The sequence below is a fragment of the Somniosus microcephalus genome, chromosome 6, assembly GCF_052327205.1.
Source record: "Somniosus microcephalus isolate GS21.2 chromosome 6, FLI_Smic_1.0, whole genome shotgun sequence".
NCBI classification, from domain to species: Eukaryota; Metazoa; Chordata; class Chondrichthyes; order Squaliformes; family Somniosidae; genus Somniosus; species Somniosus microcephalus.
Window position 1 is genome coordinate 201,339,754 of NC_140992.1, and position 18,850 is coordinate 201,358,603.

Consider the following 18,850-nt stretch of genomic DNA (forward strand, 5'->3'; position numbering starts at 1 on the left):
GACAACCTACACCACAACTCTATACATCTAACAATGAAGTAGAGATACCCATATCTACCTCCGATCCGGTGATACTGGAACCCGATGAACCCGACACTGGCATTCAAGCCGAATCAGCCTTGGCAGAAGAACCTACTGCACCACCAGAAACTACTACACCCTCGAGGCGTTATCCAGACCGAGTCTGGAAGCCTCCTGAGAGACTAACTTATAATTAATTAACTACAGCAATGTATATTATTTTGCTTATAACATGTAATTAATAATTACTTAAAATATGATGTACTGGTTAGCTAAAAGTGGAGGAATTGTGGTGTATGTGCCTTTAAGAGCCCCAGGTGTGCTGTAATGCCAGTAATTGCCACTCGGGCTATATAAGCCTGTATATTGTGTATATGCGTTAGAACCCCCCCCCAGACTTTGCTTAGTAAATACATATGAACCAACTCCTGTCTTCAGTGTCTTTATCAACACACGGACACTACAACTTGTTCCCTACACAATGTGCTGTCATTAGGAACATCACTTATTTAATGAAGAGAATGGCACTGATCACAGGATTGAAATAGTTTTTTAATTTACAGATACAAAAAGGGATTATTCCAAAAACAATGAATTCACTTTTCATGAGTTTATATAAACAGACAACTCATCAGGACAGAGATTACTGAGGACATGCGGCCTGTGTAATACAGTACATATGGACAATACTTTCTATATTGGGCCTGAAGGGCCTGTTGTTCAGGAGCAGCAGCTACATTTGTTGGAGGTTTTCCCTTTACACACACAGCCATTGGCGCAGTTCGTGCATCCTGCAGGACAGCAAGAGCAGCAACCTGAGAGAGGAGAGGGCAAAGGCAGAAATCAGGAACAATTAATGAGTTCAGTGAAACAGCCCCAGACCCTCCCATTGCAGCACTCAGCTCCTCCCTAATAAACTAATCTGTGCCATATCTCCAAGTAACCCGTCTGAAGATGCCCCACCTCAGAAGCCCTGCCTGTCAGTCTGTCAGCTGCTGCATTGGGGGTAAGATTCGGGAGCTTGTGATCTCATCAGTCTGTCCCACCCACTGTTCAGAGATCAGCTCTTCAGGGTAGAACTTCCCGCCAGCTAGTTTCACATGTGGATGTTTCAGGGGCTGGGATTCCATTGCTGTGAGCTCGATTAAACGCTGCTGTTCCCCTGTTCAGGATGCGCCCTCATTTCCTCCTCTGTGAAACACCTTGAGATGTGTTTCTACATTAAGAGATGCTGCATAAATGCAAGCTGCGGTTACTGCTGTAAATCCTGGGTAAAAAATAGCATCCACAGCAATGTAGCAGCAGTGGACTAAACTTTTTTAGGTGAAGAACTTCTGTCCTATCTGATAAGCGAAATGGTGACTTTAATGATTAATTTAGTTCAATAGGTGGCGATACTGAGCATCTCAGTTACAGTCCCACCAATTGGAGCAGCCTGAAGATCGGAGCACCAACCCACCGGACTCACTCCATCTGGTCAGTGAGCATTCCCCAGCAGATTATGGTCCCGACATTAGGGTCTTTGCTCAGCGGGTGCCGTTTATTTGAATTTCCTGGGTTGATTTAAGTATTAGGTGTTGCGATTGGAGGCAAGGTCTGAATCCTGGAAATAGGGTAAATCTGGTTCGGGTTTAGGGGCAGGATTAGGACTAGGGTTGATTATTTTGGGTTGGTGTATTTTAGGGTTAGGTTCAGAGTCTTGCTGGTTAGACTTGGGATTAGGGTCAGAGTTAGGGTTAGGTTTAAGTTAAGTCCCGACACTGGTTCCAAACTGATTGGAGTGAAAGCCCGGGGACCTTGTACTTTTCTATTCTGGTCCTCTCTCAGTTCTGCCCAGAACTATCCGTCACAGAAATACAATGTGAGGAACTGTAAACAGTCCCACAGTTACTCACTTTTCTGGCAGCGTCCAGCTTTGCTGGTGGGACATCGGCAGTCGGAGCACCTGCAGGTTTGTTCACAGGAGCAGGATCCTGAAAACAGGAAAAACAAAGACATTTGAGTTAAGGTTCAAACCCGGAGAAATGCCCCGGTGTGGAGGAGCCCCGGCTCTTTGTCCCATTCTGTTCTGCAGTTACTTTAATAAAGAGCCTGCCCTCCAATCCTGCTCCACCTCAGTGAGACTGAGCCGGGACACTGTGCTGAAAGGACTGCACTAGTCACCACTCACCATCCAGGCAGACACAGGGCTTCGAGTCAGACATTTCACTAACAACTTCTTCAGCTTCCAGCCCTCACCCAATCAGCGCTTCTCGATCTGGTGCCCTTTGCTGAATCGGAGCCGAGTTTTATGGGGTTGTGATCGGTGGGGAACCGGCTGCAAAACCGGGGAAGGGGCGGGTCGGTCCGGGCAGAATGCACCCGGGACACCGAAGTGAGTCAGCGGCTGAAGGTTTGAATTGCACCCGTCTCCTTCACTCACAACACGGCCCCAAAAGATTTCTCAATAACAGCAATTTCCCAACATTTCCCGTGGAATCGCCGGGTGTCTGAGCGTCTGCAACACGTTTCACACCCACGGTCTGGGGGAGGCCAGGACTGCACTTTCTGTTTGAGGTTTATTGACCGATTTCACTCTAGGTATTTGTTAGTTTCTGTGTTGTAGATTGCTCTCCCAAGTGTAGGATCCGTTCCTCCCCCCAACGGTAAAAATTGGACTATGAAATATAAAAACCCAGAACTGCAGTGCCAGCAAAATGGGCTCGGCAATAAAGTGTTAATTCAAACATTGCAGCCGAAACTACGACTGGATCACAGACAATCTAAAATACGAATGCTTCTGAACAAGAACATTCGCATCTTCATTTACCTTAAGGGTTACATTGTCCACCTTAGACCATGGCCCCCGAATAACTAGTTGCAGTGCAGGCCTAGACAATGGGCCGGGCCTCGAACCTTTTGAATACGAATGCTAATAGAAACCAACAGCCTCGCATATGCACTCACTTTGGGAGGGTTGCATTGTCAGAAAGATATCTCAAATCAATGGATAATTCACACATTTTGAAACGAATCGTATACTCAGAAGGGGGCCAGGAAATACTGCAAGTTAGTTTTGGTTTAAAGTAAGATCACTTCGAAGACAGTGGTGTGGGAAGCCGACGGCAGAACAGCGAACAGAAAGATTCAGGCCGACAATCAACTCCAAGAGACAGCCGATCGGGAGTGGTGATTGTATGTTTCAACCAAATCATAGAGGGGGCTTTTTTGATTGAGTCTGAGTAAGTTTGTGAGTTTCAGTCAGATCACAATAAGGGTTTTGTGATTGAGCCTGGGTAACTTTATATGTAACAGTCAAATCGCAGACGGGTTTAACTGTGTCATAGGGGTTTGTATTTTGGGGTTGTTAGCCTGATATAAATTGTAGGGATTTATACTAGGGAAGTAATTGTGTGTGTGTTCAATAAACGAACGAATCAAAGGTTGAGCCAAAACCCTGTACCGTGTGTATTTTGTTCTTATAAATCCTGACGTCCAAGAACTGTGTGTAACGGGGGACCAGTATGGGAGAAAACCCCTTACACAAGTCATCCTCAGCTCCGTGTGTTCCAGAGAGACTTTCCGCTTGCCTTGATATCTGCAACAAAAGTTTGTATTGGCAGTGTCTTCAACATCGGAAAGGTCCCGAGGTTAACAAAAGAATGGACACCCAGAGAAGGAAGGAGGTGTGTGGAGGGTGAACAAAAGGGACTTAAAGGAGGCGGGAGAGGCGGAGAGGTTTAGGAAGGGAATTGCGGAGCATGTGACCTAGCCTGCTGTGACCTAGCCTGCTGAAGGCACAGCCACCAATTGGTGAAGGATGGGACATGGAGATGCACAAGAGTCTAGAGTCAGAAGAACAAAGTTTTGTTTTGGAGGGGGTGGGTTGGTGGTGTTACAGGACTCGAGCAGATTGCAGAGATAGGGAAGCGTGAGGCCATGAAGGGATTTAAACATGAGGATGAGAATGACCGTGAGCCAATCCATGAGTGATCAGGAGCAGGAACTGGTGCAGGATAGGATACAGGCAGCAGAGGATTGGAAGAGTTGACATTTACAGATGCACTCACTGAATGGCAGACCAGCTGTTAGAGATTTGGGATTGTGGAGTCTCGAGGTGACAAAGGCTTGGACGAGGGTTTCAGCAGAATTTTGGGATGAGGTAGGGCTGTAAGCAGGTGATGTTATGGAGGGGGTGCAGTTCGAGGCCTGAGGGCAGAGGGCGCGGTCCGAGGCCTGAGGGCAGAGGGCGCGGTCCGAGGCCCGAGGGCAGGGGGCGCGGTCCGAGGGCAGGGGGCGCGGTCCGACGCCTGAGGGCAGGGGGCGCGGTCCGAGGCCCGAGGGCAGGGGGCGCGGTCCGAGGCCCGAGGGCAGGGGGCGCGGTCCGAGGCCCGAGGGCAGGGGGCGCGTCCGAGGCCTGAGGGCAGGGGGCGCAGTCCGAGGCCTGATGGCAGGGTGGGAAATCAGAGGCCTCGTGGTGGGGGAGGGGGGAGGTCTCCGATCGCGGGGGGTGGGTGAAACAGGGACCCTGGATCCGGGAGGTAGGTGTACAGGCACTTAACTCCTGCATCCAGCAGTCTTTGTCTAAGTTTAGCGGGTGGGATTCACGAGGCGTGCAAAGCCCGACCAGCTAAAGTTAAATTCAAAATGGAGGTTAAAGATGTTTCCAGTCCCATTATATTATTTATAAATACACGACCTGCCTCCTGGCAGCAGTTTGATCGCCCGCCGCCGTTAAAACGGGAAGTAGGGGTGGGTTGGAGGCGGGTTCTGGTGCGGATTCAGATTTTTAAGACTTTAACTTCCCCCATGCCCACTCACCCCACCCATTTTTTTTAGGTTAATATTCCCCCCATAGTTAGAGTCAGAGTTGGCCCCGACACTGGAACCACAATGTGAGGATCTTTAAACAAGTAGTAAAGTTTTATGGGGTTGTGATCGGTGGGGAATCGGCGGCAAAACCGGGGAAGGGGCGGGTCGGTCCGGGCAGAATGCACCCGGAGCACCGAAGTGAGTCAGCGGCTGAAGGTTTGAATTGCACCCGTCTCCTTCACTCACAACACGGCCCCAAAAGATTTCTCAATAACAGCAATTTAGATCAGGTCATTTCTAATTCTAAATATTTACAGAGTGACTAAAAACAAACTCCAGTGTAGTTCAGTCTTTAAACAGTCAGGAAGTGCACACGGTTCAAAGGTCACGTGTTCCTGGCTCCTCACACTGACCAGACAAGTGGGCAATTCTCACCTCTCCAGACACTGGCTTTGAATCGTGCTGCACTGAAAGCACTTTATCAATGGAATCTCTCGTAGATATTGGGGCAAGTGGGAAAATCTCTGGGACACAGGATCTGGGCGAGCAATCAGAAACACACAAACTAAAAAATATCATGGGGGAGATTTTCACCGAATACTTTAGGTGCTAAAGAGGTAAAGAAAGGGTTAAACCAGGGTCTTAATCTGAAATGATAGCAAAATACTGCAGATGCTGGAAATCCGAAATAACAACAGAAAATGCTGGAAAAACTCAGCAGGCCAGGCAACATCCGTGGAGAGAAATTAGAGTCGACGTTTTGGGTCTAACCCTTTTTCAAAATTAGGATTCGCAAAATTGAACATTGTCCTATAAGGGTCTATTGGCAGAAAAGGCCTTAATTTTAAAGACTGTTTTAAAAGAAGCCCAGGAAAAGGGGCATACAAAATGGCCACCAGACCCCGTGACCAGCTTTTTGGGACATTTTAAAATGGTTCCTGCAGTCCACAGACAGCTTTTGTGGATTCGGCCCACAGTAAGTTCTGGAATGCAATTTCGGAGAATGCGAAACCAGACAGAGCCCCATACATATGGATTGGATGCAGATCCAATCAGATCGGCCTGTAGATAAAGGCCATCAAAATGTTTACCCAGACAAAGGGAAACAGCTTCAAGTTCAAAGGGGGTTATCAAGACCCATTAAAGACAATACAAGGTCATTCCAGACCAGAGATGGCAGTTACCGGCCATCCCGAAAGTACTTTAAACACAATGACTACCCCTCTGTGCTACAAGCCCGCCAAAAGTTAAACAAAGACTAACCTTGATATGGCGGGAGATAAGGGCCTCGATGAGAAGTATAATTGGAGACCTGGGGTAGCTATCAGGAGTTCAGAGAATCGGAAGACGTTCGAGTTCAGAGGTTCGAGCTGAGACGATCGAGGAGAGGATCGGGTTCAGATGACCGAGGATCGAGGTTCGAGTTCGAAGAGAGAGGTTCGAGAGGGAAGATCAAGTCAGCGCCCAGACCCGGGGTAACTATCGGGAGATCATCGACAAACCCCGGGCCATTGACAAGACGAAAAGACGGCGACCCTCCAAGAAGAGACCTTATGAAAATGGTCAAACAGTTGGGCTCTCTCCACGCCGATGTCCAGGCCTGCTAACATCCAGCCTGTCCGTGTCCATTGCCTCGAGGGAGAAAAGAGTGTGTCGCAGCCCGCTGCGTTCCGCTGACCACGTGGAGACAGGACGCCTGAGAGGACCAAAATGCAGACTTCAAAAACCTCTATTTTCTAACTGGGACGGGTGAGCATGTTTCTGGCCCCTCATAATCTAATCTAGCTAGGTTTAGGGGGTGGGCATTTTAGGGGATAATTAACAAAGAGTTGTTGTCCCTCGATGTTCCGTGTGTTTCCCTATTTCATGATGAACCTTGTAAAGTATAATATGCCTGTGGATATATTGATTAGTACTGTATTATGATTTTGTTTTCCCCTCCCATGTACCTTATTTTGGCTTACATTCAATTTTTTCCTTTATGCAATAAAATTTCACTTCGTTTCATTAAATTTGGTCTACAGAGTATTCTCTGCATTGTAGTTCCTGCCTCAAAGTCCAGTGTACAGAACCTAAGGGGTGAGTGGGTCGAACCACTCGGTAAATTACTGTGCAAAAGAGAGAGAGGTCTCACCAGAGAGAGAGACCCAAGAAAACCCCTTACAAAACTGGAAAGGAAATGAAATAGATCGAAAACACCAGTTTAGCCCATGTTTAGTGCAAGACACCAACTTGGTAAAGGAGTTGAAGCCGGCGCGAGGAACGGCCGCCTGAAGGATCGTTAAACAGCTGATTGTCACTTAAAATGCCAATAAGTGCTCATTAAAAAGGCTGCACTAGCACTTCAACTAACAGCCTCTCCTAACAGCGACCAGCTGTTTGCGATTAACCACTGCATTGGATTTCAAACATGACTTAAAGGGATACTCACCACTTAAAGGGATACTCAACATTTCATAACCATTGCTCTTTTTATTGAACCAAATTAACTGAAAATTAACAGAACTTTATAATTTAATTTGATGTTTTATTTAATTACATTGCCCGGGGTGATGATGCACTCCAGTCCCTGCGATGCCCACTGGTCTCGGAAGGCCTCAAGCGTGCCGGCGGACACCGCGTGCTCCATCTCCAGGGCCACCTGGGCGCGAACATAGCTGCGGAAGAGAGGCAGGCAATTGGGCCGAATGACCCTCTCGACCGTTATTTAAAGTTTTATTAGTTAGTCTATTTGTTTATTTTTGACTGGTCCTACCAAAAGAGGGACCCTCTCGACCGCCCGCTGCCTGGAGCTGTTTATGGCTTTCGCCAGGCCCAGGAGCAATCCTACGAGGAGGTCCTCCGATCTGCCCGCTCCCCTCCGCACCGGGCTGCTGGAGCTGTTAAGAGGACTCTGGAAACACTTCAGGTGACTTTCTGGGACACTCTGTCAAGACTTCACCATCACGCAAGCAACATTTATTTGGGAAAGAGAGTGCTTGGTCATGGGCATTTTGCTCGGGGTCCCCCTTGGTCTGGGCAAGGAATGGGAGGAGGACAAGCAGTGCAGTACCAGCTGCTGCAGGAGAGAGGGACAGGAGGGCAAGGTGACATCTTTTCCCCAGTGGGCTTTAGGACATCCCTCCTCCTCTGGACCCCCAGTGCCGCCTCCCTCGGTCCCTGAGCCCTCCTGAAACAGGCTGCTGTGAGCCAGCCCGAGCACTTTACCCTTCATTGGAAGTGGGTGTAAGGAGCTCTCCGGTACTGTTCCACAAAAGTTGCTTCTAATCAGTATGTGCTAAAGCTGCAGGTTTCTGGTTCAGCGCCTCCAGGCAAGTTCAAATTATTGTAATCAGCAATTAGGACCAAAATTGTGTTTTAAATCCAGACTTTCAAAACAGGCGTCTCCTATTAACACAGCTCCCATTTAGAGGCTGTTTTTATCCTTTGGCCAAAATAATCCCCTCCCCAGTGAAATCGGTCAATAAACTTCAAACAGAACGTGCAGTCCTGGCCTCCCCCAGACCGTGGGTGTGAAACGTGTTGCAGACGCTCAGACACCCGGCGATTCCACGGCAAATGTTGGGAAATTGCTGTTATTGAGAAATCTTTTGGGGCCGTGTTGTGAGTAGGGTTGCAAAGGGATGGAAAGTTTCCGGTAAATTTCCGGTAAATTTCCGGACATTTTCCACGGGAAATTTAGCTTGGGAATTTTGGGAATTTTGCCCAAAAAAGCACATGCTAGCATAATATTGTTTTTTTTGTATTTATTTCTTTTTTAAGAACATAAGAACATAAGAAATAGGAGCAGGAGTAGGCCAATCGGCCCCTCGAGCCTGCTCCACCATTCAATAAGATCATGGCTGATCTGATCCTAACCTCAAATCTTCTATCACTCTGCATCCACCCGAACCCATGTGATCTCCTGGGAGAGGCGAAAAACCAGATAAGACACAATGGCCAATTTGGGAGAAAAAAATCTGGGAAATTCCTCTCCGACCCATCTAGGCGATCGAAATTCTTCCAGGAGATCACTCTGTCCCTATATTTTCTACATTACTTACCTTCTGTAAAGACGATCTCCACCCCAGCCAGGAACAGGAATAAAACCATCTCCTGAAATCTAACACAGAATTAGAACACAGTAGGAGCAGAACAAGGCTACACGGCCCCTGGGCCCACTCCACTACCCACAGGGCCATGACCATTCCGAACCTAGACTCATGTCCAATTTCCTGCCCGCTCCCCGTAACCCTTAATTCCCTTTACTTCTAGGAAACTACCTATTTCTGTTTTAAATTTATTTAATGATGTAGCTTCCACAGCTTTCTGGGGCAGCAAATTCCACAAACCTACCACCCTCTGAGTGAAGAAGTTTCTCCTCATCTCAGTTTTGAATGAGCAGCCCCTTATTTTAAGATTATGCCCCCTAGTTCTAGTTTCACCCATCATTGGGAACATCCTCACCGCATCCACCCGATCAAGCCCCTTCACAATCTTATATGTTTCAATAAGATCGCCTCTCATTCTTCTGAGCTCCAATGAGTAGAGTCCCAATCTACTCAACCTCTCCTCATATGACCACCCCCTCATCCCCGGGATTAACCGAGTGAACCTTCTTTGTACTGACTCGAGAGCAAGTATGTCTTTTCTTAAGTATGGACACCAAAACTGTATGCAGTATTCCAGGTGCGGTCTCACCAATACCTTGTACAACTGCAGCAATACCTCCCTGTTTTTATATTCCATCCCCCTAGCAATAAAAGCCAACATTCCATTGGCCTTCTTAATCACTTGCTGCACCTGCATACTAACTTTTTGAGTTTCATGCACCAGGACCCCCAGATCCCTTTGTACTACAGTACTTTCCAGTTTCTTGCCATTAAGATAATAACTTGCTCTATGATTTTTCCTGCCAAAGTGCATAACCTCACACTTTCCAGTATTGTATTCCATCTGCCAAATCTCTGCCCACTTACTTAGCCTGTCTATGTCCCTTTGCAGGTTTTTTATGTCCTCCTCACTCACTAATTTCCGTCCCATCTTTGTATCATCTGCAAATTTTGATATGTTACACTCGGTCCCCTCCTCCAAATCGTTAATATAGATTGTAAAGAGTTGGGGACCCAGCACTGACCCCTGCGGAACACCACTAGTTACTGGTTGCCAATCTGAGAACGAACCATTTATCCCAACTCTCTGCTTTCTGTTAGAGAGCCAATCCTCCACCCACGCCAGAATATTACCCCCAATCCCGTGATTTTTTATCTTGAGCAATAATCTTTTGTGTGGCACCTTGTCAAATGCCTTTTGGAAGTCTAAATACACTACGTCCACTGGTTCCCCTTTATCCACCCTGTATGTTACTTCCTCAAAAAACTCAAGCAAATTTGTCAAACATGACTTCCCCTTCATGAAACCATGCTGACTCTGTCCTGTTAAATTATGTTTATCCAAATGTCCCGTTACTGTCTCCTTAATAATGGACTCTAACATTTTACCAACCACAGATGTTAGGCTAACAGGTCTATAGTTTCCAGCCTTCTGCCTACTACGCTTTTTAAATAAGGGTGTTACATTAGCAGTTTTCCAATCTGCCGGGACCTTTGCTGAGTCCAGGGAGTTTTGGAAAATTATTACCAATGCATCCACAATCCCTACCGCTACTTCCCTCAAGACCCTAGGATGCAAGCCATCAGGTCCAGGGGATTTATCCGCCTTGAGTCCCATTATTTTACCAAGTACCACTTCCTTAGTGATTTTAATCGTATTTAGTTCCTCCCCCCCCTAGAGCCCCCTGTTTGTCCAGTGTTGGGATATTCTTATTGTCCTCTACTGTAAAGACTGATACAAAATAATTGTTCAGTGTTTTTGCCATCTCCATGTTTCCCACCATTAATTTCCCGGTCTCATCCTCTAAGGGACCAACATTTACTTTAGCCACCCTTTTTCTTTTTATATAACTATAGAAACTTTTACTGTCTGTTTTTATATTTTTTGCTAATTTACTTTCATAATCTATCTTCCCTTTCTTAATCAATCTTTTAGATATTTTTTGCTGTCTTTTAAAGACTTCCCAATCTTCCATCCTCCCACTAGATTTGGCTACCTTATATGCCCTTGTTTTTAGTCGGATACTATCCTTAATTACTTTACTTAGCCACGGATGGCTATCTTTTCTTTTACACCCTTTTTTCCTCAGTGGTATATATTTTTTTTGGAAGTTGTAAAATAACTCCTTAAATGTACACCACTGGTCATGTACCGTCTTACCCTTTAATCTATTTTCCCAGTCCACTCTAATTAATTCCGCTCTCATACCTTCATAGTCTCCTTTATTCAAGCTCAGCACGCTTGTTTGAGATCCAACCTTCTCACCGTCTAATTGAATATGGAACTCAACCATGTTATGGTCACTCATTCCAAGGGGATCCTTTACTAGGACATTTTTAATTAATCCTGTCTCATTACACAGGACCAAATCTAAGGTTGCTTGCCCCCTGGTCGGTTCAGTTACATACTGCTCAAGAAACCCATCCCTAATACACTCAATGAACTCATCCTCAAGGCTGCTCTGCCCAATTTGATTTGTCCAGTTAATATGATAATTAAAATCCCCCATAATTATAGCTGTTCCCTTATTACAAGCCTCAACTATTTCCTGATTAATACTCCGTCCAACAGAGTTGCAACTGTTCGGAGGCCTATAGACTACACCCACTAGTGTTTTTTTCCCCTTATTATTCCTTATCTCCACCCAAACTGTTTCACTATCCTGCTCCTTTGACCCAATATCATTTCTCTGTATTATAGTGATTCCTTCCTTTATTAACATAGCCACACCACCTCCTCTCCCTTCCTGCCTGTCCTTCCTGATTGTTAAATAACCTGGTATGTTTAATTCCCAGTCATGGTCACCCTGCAGCCATGTTTCTGTAATGACCACAAGATCATACCCATATGTCATTATTTGTGCCGTTAACTCATTCATTTTGTTATGAATGCTACGTGGATTCAGATAAAGAACTTTCAAATATGTTTTGTAACACTTAGTTACTGTTTTTTCCCTTTTTAGTACTTTACTTTTTACTCCATACCTTCTGTCCCTTCCTGACACGTTCTGTTTTTTAATTCCCCCACTGCTACCTAAGTCTATGACCTTCTCTGTTGTCATTTCTATTATTTGCTCTCTAGAAACCTCCCCCCCACTAATTAGTTTAAAGCCCTCTCTACAGCCCTAGTTATATGATTCGCCAGGACTCTAGTCCCAGCACTGGCCAAGTGGAGTCCGTCCCAACAGAACAGCTCCCTCCTGTCCCAGTACTGGTGCCAGTGTCCCAAGAAGCAAAACCCATTTCTCCCACACCAGTCTTTGAGCTACGCATTTAACTCTTTAATTTTATTTATCCGAGCCAAATTCGCTCGTGGCTCAGGTAATAACCCAGAGATTATTACCCTTGAGGTTCTGTTTTTTAATTTGACCCCTAGCTGCTCATACTCCTTTAACAGAACCGTCTTCCTTGTCCTATCTACGTCGTTTGTACCAACATGGACCACGACAACTGGATCCTCCCCCTCCCACTCCAAGTTTCTTTCCAGCCCAGAAGAGATGTCCTTAACCCTGGCACTAGGCAGGCAACACAGCCTTCGGGACTCCCGCTCTTGACTGCAGAGAACCCTATCTATCCCCCTAATGATACTATCCCCTACCACTACAACATTTCTTTTTACTTCCTCCACTTGAATGGCCCCCTGTACCACGGTGCTGTGGCCAGGTTGCTCATCCTCCCTGCAGTCCCCGCTCCCACCCTCACAGGGAGTAAGAACCTCGATCCTGCTGGACAAGAACAAGGGCTGCGTCTCCTTCAACACTACATCCTGGATCCCTGTACCTTCCTCACTTGTAGTCACACCGTCCTGTTCCTGACCATGGACTACATCTGCAGTAATTAACTTCATAGGTGTGACCATCTCCTGAAACATAGAGTCCAGGAACTTCTCCCCCTCCCTGATATGTCGCAGTGTCTGAAGCTCGGTCTCAAGCTCCATAACATGGAACTTGAGTTCCTCTAGCAGCAAACACTTGTCGCAGATGTAATCACCGTGAGCCTCAATGGGGTTCACCGGCTCCCACATCTCGCAACAGTAACACATCACCTGCTCCATTCTATATAATTAATTTAATTTCTTATTATTAGTTATGAAGACCCTGCCCGGATATATATGATAATATCACACCACTATTCAATAGGACTTACCAACTTAAAGGTATAAAAGAGAAGAGAAGGAAGAAAACCAACCAACCAGCTGATCACCAAACTCCTCCTTGAATACTGTCTGTGGAGCCTGTTTGGTTGACTCGTCTCGCTGCTCCGCCTCCGCAGTGCTGTCTAAGCCTGGGAGTGGGGAACAAAACAGAGCAAAAAACACACCCTCACCTTCCACTTATCCGAACTCTCCCACTTAGCAAAACTCCAACAGCACTCAATGCACAAAGCACTCCGTGCACTGCACTAGCCCCTCCCCTTTTATACCCGGATTCTACTTCCTGTTTAAACTGCCCAAGAGTTTAAAAAACCCTTAAAAATTTAACCTTACTTCAAATAATTGACTTCTTAACACACTAAAATTCACAAAATACACTAAAATGATTTTTCTCCCACTTAGCAAAACTCCAACAGCACTCAATGCACAAAGCACTCCGTGCACTGCACTAGCCCCTTCCCTTTTATACCCGGATTCTACTTCCTGTTTAAACTGCCCAAGAGTATAAAAAACCCTTAAAAATTTAACCTTACTTCAAATAATTGACTTCTTAACACACTAAAATTCACAAAATACACTTAAATGATTTTTCTCCCACTTAGCAAAACTCCAACAGCACTCAATGCACAAAGCACAGGCCCTCTCTTATAATTACTAACAGAGATGGAATCTTAATTATTAAGGAATTTCTTAATCAATATATGTTTATCTTCTTACTTGGTTTGTTTTAATAATTACAAGTTTTGTGTGTGACAGTGAACAAATCTGTCCTGATTGGTTGGATGAGTGAATGAGCGATTAGCTCCCTCTATTTGTAATATTTGCATATCGAATTGTGATTGGCCTGCAGGCATCTGTAAGACTGCTATAGTTTTTTTAAGATCCAGGTTAGGGGTCCTGAGGGAAGTCATTTTGTTTTCTGCTGATGTTGTGATGATGCAGTAAGTAAATCAGACTTTATACCAAATAAACCAGTTACTTGTTGAACTCTGTTGTCCTTCAATTTAAAATATACAAAATAATACACTATTGGTGATGTAGCGTCGTGTGTGTACAGGTCATGCTTCCATCACATGGAGCATCAGCAAAAATGTACTCACCCTGTTGCAATCGTGCTGATCGACCGCAGTTCGACACAGAGATGAATGCCCTTTATTTCTCTGCATAGAACAATGCCACATTTACCGTCGGATGTGTGGAAGCATTTTACCCCAGGCATTAAAGATGGAAAGACTGTGTACATGTGCAAACACTGTAGCAAGCCATATGTAAAGAATGCCATAAAGATGCAGCAGCATTTATCCAAATGCAACAACTTCACTCAAAGCTCACAGCAGTCAGCCCAGAGTTCCTCTGCTTCCATTCAAGAAGATGATGGTTCTCATTCAGCATCAGGCTCCTTATCATCAGCAACTCCTGGCCCACTTGGAAGGTTCTTTGATACAATGGATAACCATAGCCAGAAGAATGCAGATGAGTGCCTTGCTCGAGCTGTATATGCAACAGGCTCACCCCTCATGCTCACAGCCAATGTGTACTGGAAGAGATTTTTCAATGTTATTCGCCCTGCATACTGTCCTCCCACCAGACATGCTTTGTCTACTTATTTGCTGGAGGCTGAGTATGACAGAGTCCAAGGAAAGCTCAAAGAAACAATAGCGAGCACAGACACGAAGGACAACAGATACACAGGCACATACATTGCTGATGAGCTGAAAGCGGTCATCAACGATCTTGGATCACAAAAGGTCTTTGCAGTAGTTACTGACAATGCTGCGAATATGAAGGCTGCTTGGGCTCAAGTGGAGGAGGCCTACCCTCATATTACGTCTATTGGGTGCGCAGCTCATGGGCTTAACCTGCTCCTCAAGGACATCATGGGTTTGAGAACCATGGAAGCACTGTACAAGAGAGCCAAGCAAGTTGTTAAGTATGTCAGGGGAAAACAGGTAGTTGCAGCAACCTACAACTCCAAGCAAATGACAAAGAACAAGAACACCACACTGAAGCTGCCCAACAACACTAGATGGGGTGGTGTTGTCATAATGTACAACAGCCTTCTGGAGGGTAAGGAGTCGCTGCAAGAAATGGCAATATCCCAGTCTGGGGATATGGAAACCACCATCAAGAAAATACTGCTGGATGATGTGTTTTGGGAGAGAGTGGTTAGCAGCCTTAAACTACTCTCACCAGTAGCATCTGCAATTGCTCAGATTGAAGGAGATGACGCTGTCTTGTCAGATGTTCTCAGGCTTTTTACTGATTTAAAAGAACAAATCAGCATTGCCCTATCCACATCCCTGCTGCTCAAAGCAGAGGAGAAGGCAATTGTTCAATTCATACAGACGCGTCAAGAATTTTGTGTCAAGCCGATTCATGCTGCAGCATACATGCTGGACCCAAAGCATGTTGGGAGACCAATACTTTCTGGAGAACAGATCAACAGCGCTTACAGTGTGTTGGGAGACCAATACTTTCTGGAGAACAGATCAACAGCGCTTACAGTGTGATTTCTACCCTCTCACACCATCTCAATCTGGATGTGGGCAAAGTTCTGGGAAGTCTGGCAAAGTTCTCTACCAAGCAAGGTCTTTGGAATGGGGATGGGATATGGGAATCATGCAAGCATATCAGTGCACATACCTGGTGGAAGGGACTTTGTGCATCTGAGGCCCTGTCACCTATTGCATCGGTGATACTCCAAATCCCACCTTCATCAGCGGCCTCTGAACGAAACTGGTCACTTTTTGGGAATACGCATACAAAGGTGCGCAACAGGCTGACTAACAAGAGAGTGGAGAAACTGGTGGCTATCCGGGCGAACCTACAACTTATTGAGCCAGATACAGAAGTGTCCATCACACAGCTAGACACTGACACAGAGGAGGAAATGGACACGTCAGAGCCAGAGTCAGAGAATCAGGAGGAGCAATGAGGAGTAGAAGACTCAGAAGGCTCAAAGGGACAAAATAAGGACAAATTACTGGCTAAATAAGCTGACGCTCTTTTTATTTTATTTTAGATGGGTCTTTTTTGTGGGGGTTCAATAAAGTTCAAAATTATAACCTAAATAAAGTTTTGAAAGCCTGTTTTTATTTGTATGGAACAGTATGTCTACTTTGACGACAAAGATAATATAAGGGTCAGACAAAAACCATCAGTGTGCAAAAAAACTCAAAATTCCCATAAATTCCCATAAATTCCCCAAATTCCCATAAATTCCCGAAAATTCCCATGGAAAGTTTCCTCTTTTAAAAATTCCCAGAATTTTGCAACCCTAGTTGTGAGTGAAGGAGACGGGTGCAATTCAAACCTTCAGCCGCTGACGCACTTCGGTGTCCCGGGTGCATTCTGCCGGACCGACCCGCCCCTTTCCGGTTTTGCAGCCGGTTCCCCACCGATCACAACGCCATAAAACTCGCCTCCGATTCAGCAAAGGGCACCAGATCGAGAAGCGCTGATTGGGTGAGGGCTGGAAGCTGAAGAAGAAGTTCGTGAAATGTCTGACTCGAAGCCCTGTGTCTGCCTGGATGGTGAGTGGCGACTAGTGCAGTCCTTTCAGCACAGTGTCCCGGCTCAGTCTCACTGAGGTGGAGCAGGATTGGAGGGCAGGCTCTTTATTAAAGTAACTTCAGAACAGAATGGGACAAAGAGCCGGGGCTCTTCCACACCGGGGCATTTCTCCGGGTTTGAACATTAACTCAATGTCTTTGTTTTTCCTGTTTTCAGGATCCTGCTCCTGTGAACAAACCTGCAGGTGCTCCGACTGCCGATGTCCCACCAGCAAAGCTGGACGCTGCCAGAAAAGTGAGTAACTGTGGGACTGTTTACAGCTCCAACATTGTATTTGTGTGACGGATAGTTCTGGGCAGAACTGAAAGGATCAGAATAGAAAAGTACAAGGTCCACGATTTCACCTGATTTAATTCCCATCAGATTGTCCAATCTAAAGAGACTCGAGGAGAAAACCCTGCTGATTAAAGAAGGGTTTTAGAGTGACATCGGAAAGAGATGATTTTATAGACTTATCACTAGAAATAGGTTTGGAGAGATACTGACAACATATTCACCCAAACCCCCTCACATAGTGTCCTGAGGCGGGGCATCTTCAGACGGGTTACTTGGAGATACGGCACAGATTAGTTTATTAGGGAGGAGCTGAGAGCTGTAATGGGAGGGTCTGGGGTTGTTTCACTGAACTCATTCATTGTTCCTGATTTCTGCCTTTGCCCTCTCCTCTCTCAGGTTGCTGCTCTTGCTGTCCTGCAGGATGCACGAACTGCGCCAATGGCTGTGTGTGTAAAGGGAAAACCTCCGGCAAATGTAGCTGCTGCTCCTGAACAACAGGCCCTCCAGGCCCAATATAGAAAGTATTGTCCATATCTACTGTATTACACAAGCCGCATGTCCTCAGTATCTCTGTCCTGATGAGTTGTCTGTTTATATAAACTCATGAAAAGTGAATTCATTGTTTTTGAAATTATAATTTTTGTATCAGTAAATAAAAAACCTATTTCAAGTTCTGTGATCAGTGCCATTCTCTTCATTTAATAAGTGATGTTCCTAACGACAGCTCAATGTGTAGGGAACAAGTTAGAGCCTAAACAGGCCACATTGTATAAAATGATGCCGGAAAGCCTCATTGCCACCTGGTGCAGTCTCGGGGAAGAGGTTGAAGCATACAGTGATGGAGCAGTGTGGGGAATGATGGAGGGAATGGTGCGATGGTATCCTTGCTTCAGTATTAGGACTCGTGAGCTAGGACGGTTCCGAGAGCTTCAGCCTCAAATCAGCAATGGTGGGAGAATAGGGCCCTTGTTTCTATTTTGTGACTCGGGAGCTGCTTTGTCACATTAAAGAGGGAGCCCCACAGAGCAGGGGGCAATAAATTCAAATTCTGAGGTGTATTAAAGCACTAAAATTGATATAACTCAGTCAGATATTAGTGACATGTGCAGTTGTGGTCTGAATTCCCGATGTCTGCAGAACAGGGAAGCCCAACCCCTTTCTCTGTGGAACACTTCACTGTGGACTTGGGATCCTGTGGGCCGCATATTGACAATTATTATAGAATCATAGAAAGTTACAGTATGTAAGGAGGCCATTTCGGGCCATCGTGTCCACGCCGACCAACAAAGAGCTATCCAGCCTACTCCCACTTCCCAGCTCTTGGTCCGTAGCCCTGCAGGTTACAGCATCCCAAGTGCACATCCAAGTACTTTCTAAATGTGGTTATGGTTCCTGCCTCTACCACCCTTTCAGGAAGTGAGTTCCAGACCCCCACAACCCTCTGGGTGAAGACATTTCCCCTCAAATCCCCTCTAAACCTTCCCCCAATTACTTTGAATCTGTGCACCTTGGTTTTTGACTCCTCTGCTAAGGGAAATAGGTCCTTTCTATCCACTTTATCTATGCCCCTCACAATTTTATACACCTCAATAAGGTCTCCCCTCAGCCTCCTCTGTTCCAAGGAAAACAGACCCAGCCTGTCCAGTCTTTCCTCATAGCTAAGATTCTCTACTCCCGGCCACATTCTTGTAAATCTCCTCTGTACCCTCTCTAGTGCAATCACATCTTTCCTGTAATGTGGTGACCAGAACTGCACGCAGTACTCTAGCTGAGGCCTAACTAGTGTTTTATACAGTTGAAACATAACCCCCCTGCTCTTGTATTCTATGCCATGGCTAATAAAGGCAAGCATTCCGTATACCTTCTTAACAACCTTATCTACTTGGCCTGCCACCTTCAGGGATCTGTGGACATGCACTCCAAAGTCCCTTTGTTCCTCTACACT

The 18,850-nt window shown here is 45.8% G+C and overlaps 2 protein-coding genes across 3 annotated transcripts; one reads left to right on the top strand and one right to left on the bottom strand.

Annotated features, from left to right (window-relative positions):
* Positions 1-555: 555 nt before the first annotated feature.
* Positions 556-2,948, bottom strand: LOC147116347 (metallothionein-like). Its single transcript, XM_085991202.1, has 3 exons — positions 2,192-2,948; positions 1,917-1,994; positions 556-836 (listed from the first exon to the last, which is right to left on the bottom strand). Exons 1-3 carry the CDS (start codon positions 2,223-2,225, stop codon positions 742-744), a joined length of 207 nt encoding a protein of 68 aa, XP_085847328.1. The 5' UTR covers positions 2,226-2,948; the 3' UTR covers positions 556-741.
* A 10,716-nt stretch (positions 2,949-13,664) lies between these two features.
* On the top strand, positions 13,665-17,579 carry LOC147116348 (metallothionein-like). 2 transcript variants are annotated; one of them, XM_085991203.1, is made up of 3 exons: positions 16,388-16,589; positions 16,786-16,863; positions 17,302-17,579. In XM_085991203.1, the coding sequence occupies exons 1-3, from the start codon at positions 16,556-16,558 to the stop codon at positions 17,394-17,396; spliced, it is 207 nt and encodes a 68-aa protein (XP_085847329.1). In that variant the 5' UTR covers positions 16,388-16,555; the 3' UTR covers positions 17,397-17,579. The 2 variants fall into 2 exon arrangements, 1 of the variants encoding a protein (XP_085847329.1); XR_015078787.1 differs by having other exon boundaries at positions 13,665-16,863; positions 17,302-17,323.
* Positions 17,580-18,850: the final 1,271 nt, after the last annotated feature.